Below are 6,297 nucleotides of genomic sequence, written 5' to 3'. Positions count from 1 at the left end.
GCTGGTTGCAGTTCCTGTCTGTCCACAGGGGGCGCTCTAGGGACACTTCAGCCAACTGGATACGGAGTTCTGGTTCTGACGGGATGCCCCGGCAACATCCCTGCTGGGGGGCTTCACCAGAGACAGGAGGTCGCCTGAGATCTTGATGTTGAAGAACAGAGCTGAGGGAGAGGGGGGAGAGACGAGGCATTGATATTTGTTTTTTAAAATCAGTCTCAAATTAGTAGCTAACGTTTCAGAAAGAGACAGGAAGTGATTAGGAGAGACAGGAAGTCATCAGGAGACAGGAAGCTGTCATTGTGCTCACGCCCAGAGAAGAGGAAGTAGTCGTATCCATCGGGCTTCCTGGGGTTGGGCACACTGAGGGCAGAGGTCACGGGGGCAGGAAGTCCCTTCAGAGACACCTGGATGTTGATCTCCAGACCCAGGCAACCCTCTGACCACAACAACAACATCAACACAAACTCTAATTTAACCATGTATGGCTAATTGACTCAAACAGGTAAGTAAGTCATAAGCTATGCACAAGCTAGTTTGAAAACAATTAACTAATAATTTTGGGATATATTTTATTTCACTGCAACAGGCCTCACTTGCATAGTATATTTGTTAGTTAGCTATTTACTATTTTATTTTTAAGTTTCAAAGAGGCCAGACTAGGGAGTGGAGCTTTCAGTAAAACTCTTGTTGTGCCTGACTGCTGTTCAGCCTGTATGCTTTGTTTGAACATTGCTTTGGATGAAAGCATCCACTAGATACGCTACTGTAACCAGCTGGGCAAGTAGTTATGACATCATCATTACCCGCTTGCCGGGTGGTACGGCCCCTGGCAAGGGACTTCCTGTTGCAGGAGGGACCACTTCCTGTGGGGAAGGAGAACTTCTGCATTTTACCCCCTGAGTGGCAGAGAGAGGGGAGGAGGGAGAGGGTGAAGGATGAGATGGACATGAACACAAACACACAATCCAGCGTCTAGGGCAGGGCAGTGCCATGGTCATGTGACTTCCATATGGTCATGCGCCCCCCCTCACCCTTCTTGAAGAAGTAGACGGCCTCAGGTCTCCTCCTGGTGGCAGGGACGGGCAGAGCAGCTGTGATGCTGCCTGTCAGACCTGAGAAGCCTGAGGACAGAGGCTGGGGGTAGCCTGGCTCCACCACCCCATCATCCAGCCTCCAGTACTGGTCTCCCTGGAGAGGGAGAAAGGGATGGGAGGAGGAGAGGGCAGGAAGAGGAAGGTGGAGGGCAGGAAGAGAAAGGTGGAGGGCAGGAAGAGGAAGGTGGAGGGCAGGAAGAGAAAGGTGGAGGGCAGGAAGAGAAAGGTGGAGGGCAGGAAGAGGAAGGTGGAGGGGAGGAAGAGAAAGGTGGAGAAGCGGAGAAAGAAAGGAGAAGGAGAGTGGAGGACATTAATAATGTAATAATTTATGAACACATGGGCATTTATTATGTCATAAATAATGATAATCTCTAGTGTGGTCCTACCTTGATGACGTAGGTCTTGCCCTTGCAGTTGCTGCGAGTGAACACAGTGTCGATGGGGGAGGGAAGCCCCAGATGCTCAGAGATGCTGTAAGCTGGACCCGCCCTCCTGGTGCTGGGGTCCACCTGCCAGAAGAACTCACCTGGGGGTCAGAGGTCAGTGGTCAGGGCTTTACCTGGAGAGAATTATACATACAGAATACTCACATCCCTTCACTCACCTTTGAAAACCAGGATGGAACCGTTGTTGAGGACAGTGAGGCCGTTGATTGGCTGATCACTGCACAGGTCTGGAAGACTGCTGGCAGCTGGAAAACACACACACATGTTAGCATGTTGCCAGCTGTGTCTGTCTATGTCCTTGACCACACCCCAGACTGCGTCCAGGTGTGCAGCAGGCAGAACCACCTCTCACTGTTTTCTGATCCCTTACCAGGTCCACTAGCCTGGGAGTCTGCCCCTCCAAGAGCTTGGGCTAGCTTTTCCAGGATGCCGGGTGCTGGTTTGGAACCAGAAGAACCAGCGAGAGCTTGGGCTAGCTTTTCCAGGGTGTCAGGTGCTGGTTTGGAACCAGAAGAACCAGCGAGAGCTTGGGCTAGCTTTTCCAGGATGCCGGGTGCCGGTTTGGAACCAGAAGAACCAGCGAGAGCTTGGGCTAGCTTTTCCAGGGTGCCAGGTGCTGGTTCGGACCCAGAAGAACCAGCGAGAGCTTGGGCTAGCTGTTCCAGGGTGTCAGGTGCTGGTTTGGAACCAGAAGAACCAGCGAGAGCTTGGGCTAGCTTTTCCAGGATGCCGGGTGCCGGTTTGGAACCAGAAGAACCAGCGAGAGCTTGGGCTAGCTTTTCCAGGGTGCCAGGTGCTGGTTTGGACCCAGAAGAACCAGCGAGAGCTTGGGCTAGCTTTTCCAGGGTGCCAGGTGCTGGTTTGGACCCAGAAGAACCAGCGAGAGCTTGGGCTAGCTTTTCCAGGGTGCCAGGTGCTGGTTTGGACCCAGAAGAACCAGCGAGAGCTTGGGCTAGCTTTTCCAGGGTGTCGGGTGCTGGTTTGGAACCAGAAGAACCAGCGAGAGCTTGGGCTAGCTTTTCCAGGATGCCGGGTGCTGGTTTGGAACCAGAAGAACCAGCGAGAGCTTGGGCTAGCTTTTCCAGGGTGCCAGGTGCTAGTTCGGACCCGGAGGAACCAGCGAGAGCTTGGGCTAGCTGTTCCAGGGTGCCAGGTGCTAGTTCGGACCCGGAGGAACCAGCGAGAGCCTGGGATAGCTGTTCCAGGGTGTCAGGTGCTGGTTTGGAACCAGAAGAACCAGCAAGAGCTTGGGCTAGCTGTTCCAGGGTGTCAGGTGCTGGTTTGGAACCAGAAGAACCAGCGAGAGCTTGGGCTAGCTTTTCCAGGGTGCCAGGTGCTAGTTCGGACCCGGAGGAACCAGCGAGAGCTTGGGCTAGCTGTTCCAGGGTGTCAGGTGCTGGTTTGGAACCAGAAGAACCAGCGAGAGCTTGGGCTAGCTGTTCCAGGGTGTCAGGTGCTGGTTTGGAACCAGAAGAACCAGCGAGAGCTTGGGCTAGCTGTTCCAGGGTGTCAGGTGCTGGTTTGGAACCAGAAGAACCAGCGAGAGCTTGGGCTAGCTTTTCCAGGATGCCGGGTGCTGGTTTGGAACCAGAAGAACCAGCGAGAGCTTGGGCTAGCTGTTCCAGGATGCCAGGTGCTAGTTCGGACCCGGAGGAACCAGCGAGTGCCTGGGCTAGCTGTTCCAGGTTGTCAGGTGCTGGTTTTGAGCCGGGGGAACCAGGGGCCTGGGGCGAGGAAAGGGTGATCTGTATGTTCAGAGGACCTCGAGGGGAGGAGTGATTCTGAGGGCTGGTGTTACCCGCTGAGGGGCCTCCCTGGCTGGGCAAGGGGGCGTCAGTAGCTGTGGGGAGAGCTGGAGTGGGGCAAGAGAGAGGTAGAGAGTGAATCACACGGTTTCCTGGCATCAAGACTTCAACAACAAAAAAACATCCCCCCTCCCCCTTCGTGAACCCTCACCTTCCATCACTGAGCCGGGATTGGTGGAGGGGGCTGAGGACGTGGGGACACTGGAGCTGTCCATCAAGGGGTGGAGGTCAGGGGTCAGCAGGGAGAGGTCAGGGGTCAGCAGGGAGAGGTCAGGGGTCAGCAGGGAGAGGTCAGGGGTCAGGGGAGACTCCTTGTAGGGGGCGAACAGTCCAGGGTCCTCGAGGCGGGGAAACGTCTGGTACGGATACAGGGGGGAGCTGGAGTCTGCCACACACACATACACACAGGAACACATAGGAACACAGCCACACACACACATACACACAGGAACACACCCAGGAACACAGCCACACACACATACACACAGGAACACACTCAGGAACACAGCCACACACACATACACACAGGAACACACACAGGAACACACACAGGAACACAGCCACACACACATACACACAGGAACACACCCAGGAACACAGCCACACACACATACACACAGGAACACAGCCACACACACATACACACAGGAACACACACAGGAACACAGTCACACACACATACACACAGGAACACACCCAGGAACACAGCCACACACACATACACACAGGAACACACCCAGGAACACAGTCACACACACATACACACAGGAACACACACAGGAACACAGCCACACACACATACACACAGGAACACACACAGGAACACAGCCACACACACAGGAACACAACATGAAAACAGTGTCAGGCACTAGGACCTAGAGCCTGCCAACAAGGTTGGACTTCTGATGATGACTATCTTGCAGGTTCCATGACTTATTGTGGACTAGGTCCTAGTTATAGCAGGCTCTAGGTCCTAGTTGTGACAGGCTCTAGGTTCTAGTTATAGCAGGCTCTTGGTCCTAGTTGTGGCAGGCTCTAGGTCCTAGTTATAGCAGGCTCTAGGTCCTAGTTATAGCAGGCTCTAGGTCCTAGTTGTGGCTCTAGGTCCTAGTTGTGGCAGGCTCTAAGTCCTAGTTGTGACAGGCTCTAGGTCCTAGTTGTGACAGGCTCTAGGTCCTAGTTATAGCAGGCTCTAGGTCCTAGTTATAGCAGGCTCTAGGTCCTAGTTGTGGCAGGCTCTATGTCCTAGTTATAGCAGGCTCTAGGTCCTAGTTGTGGCAGGCTCTAGGTCCTAGTTATAGCAGGCTCTAGGTCCTAGTTGTGGCAGGCTCTAGGTCCTAGTTGTGGCAGGCTCTAGGTCCTAGTTGTGGCAGGCTCTAGGTCCTAGTTGTGGCAGGCTCTAGGTCCTAGTTATAGCAGGCTGTAGGTCCTAGTTATAGCAGGCTCTAGGTCCTAGTTGTGGCAGGCTCTAGGTCCTAGTTGTGGCAGGCTCTAGGTCCTAGTTGTGGCAGGCTCTAGATCCTAGTTGTGACAGGCTCTAGGTCCTAGTTGTAGCAGGCTCTAGGTCCTAGTTGTGGCAGGCTCTAGGTCCTAGTTGTGGCAGGCTCTAGGTCCTAGTTGTGGCAGGCTCTAGGTCCTAGTTGTGGCAGGCTCTAGGTCCTAGTTGTGACAGGCTCTAGGTCCTAGTTATAGCAGGCTCTAGGTCCTAGTTATAGCAGGCTCTAGGTCCTAGTTGTGGCAGGCTCTAGGTCCTAGTTATAGCAGGCTCTAGGTCCTAGTTGTGGCAGGCTCTAGGTCCTAGTTATAGCAGGCTCTAGGTCCTAGTTGTGGCAGGCTCTAGGTCCTAGTTGTGGCAGGCTCTAGGTCCTAGTTGTGGCAGGCTCTAGGTCCTAGTTATAGCAGGCTGTAGGTCCTAGTTATAGCAGGCTCTAGGTCCTAGTTGTGGCAGGCTCTAGGTCCTAGTTGTGGCAGGCTCTAGGTCCTAGTTGTGGCAGGCTCTAGGTCCTAGTTGTGACAGGCTCTAGGTCCTAGTTGTAGCAGGCTCTAGGTCCTAGTTGTGGCAGGCTCTAGGTCCTAGTTGTGGCAGGCTCTAGGTCCTAGTTGTGGCAGGCTCTAGGTCCTAGTTGTGGCAGGCTCTAGGTCCTAGTTGTGACAGGCTCTAGGTCCTAGGTCCAGACGTACCTGGGCTGCCCTCCTCACTCTCACTGTTGAGAGGCTTGCTGCTCCACCTCTCCTCTTCGGACTTCTTGTCTGATGTCGACTTCCTGTCTGATCTGGGAGGGGCTACAGGACAGGCTTGTGTTAGTTCACACACACATACACACTCTTAACATACACACACACACACACACATACATACTCTAACACATACACAGCAACAGTCCAATCCTACGTACCACAGTGGTTCTGGTAGTCGTAGCAACAGGTTCCAAAGCTTGTACAGTTTGGGTCACACTCACACACTTGTCCTCGTCTGAAAGATTCACCACAACGACCCCAGCAAGTCTCTCCTGCAATACACACACCACACACACACACACAATACAACAAACACACACACCACACACACAACACAGATGCACATAAACAGACACATGAACATGAAGAACAGGATAAGAGGTGAGATAAAAGGTGTTCTTAAAGCTAATGATCTTTTATACTCTACACCATTCTACTCTATTCCACTTTACTCTATTGTATTCTACTGTGCTTTGTGTGACCTCTGACCTGGAGGGATGGCTGTGGAGGCTGACAGCAGGGCGCAGGTCCCCATCAGGACAGCCAATAGGATGGAAGCATTCATGATGATGATGCTGGGTAGCAGACTGTGGACACATCATCATCACATCACCAGTCTCCACGGAACAACACGTATGTAACATACAAGCTACATAACAAACATGATGAGAGAGAGATGGTGTCAGAGAGAAAGGTGATGAGAGTGGAGAAAAA

The 6,297-nt window shown here is 53.1% G+C and overlaps 1 protein-coding gene across 1 annotated transcript; it reads right to left on the bottom strand.

Moving 5' to 3' along the window:
• Positions 1-31: 31 nt before the first annotated feature.
• Positions 32-6,148, bottom strand: prg4a (proteoglycan 4a). Its single transcript, XM_084706805.1, has 12 exons — positions 6,073-6,148; positions 5,742-5,855; positions 5,527-5,628; positions 3,497-3,730; positions 2,838-3,392; positions 1,911-2,486; positions 1,699-1,785; positions 1,481-1,620; positions 1,032-1,188; positions 804-896; positions 308-436; positions 32-161 (listed from the first exon to the last, which is right to left on the bottom strand). Exons 1-12 carry the CDS (start codon positions 6,146-6,148, stop codon positions 37-39), a joined length of 2,388 nt encoding a protein of 795 aa, XP_084562931.1. The 3' UTR covers positions 32-36.
• Between the last annotated feature and the right edge of the window lie 149 nt (positions 6,149-6,297).

Source organism: Hypomesus nipponensis, chromosome 10 (assembly GCF_054491055.1).
Source record: "Hypomesus nipponensis isolate SF chromosome 10, ASM5449105v1, whole genome shotgun sequence".
In the NCBI taxonomy this organism is placed as follows: domain Eukaryota; kingdom Metazoa; phylum Chordata; class Actinopteri; order Osmeriformes; family Osmeridae; genus Hypomesus; species Hypomesus nipponensis.
Note: the sequence above shows the minus strand (reverse complement) of the source record. Positions and strands in the feature narration are given on the sequence as shown.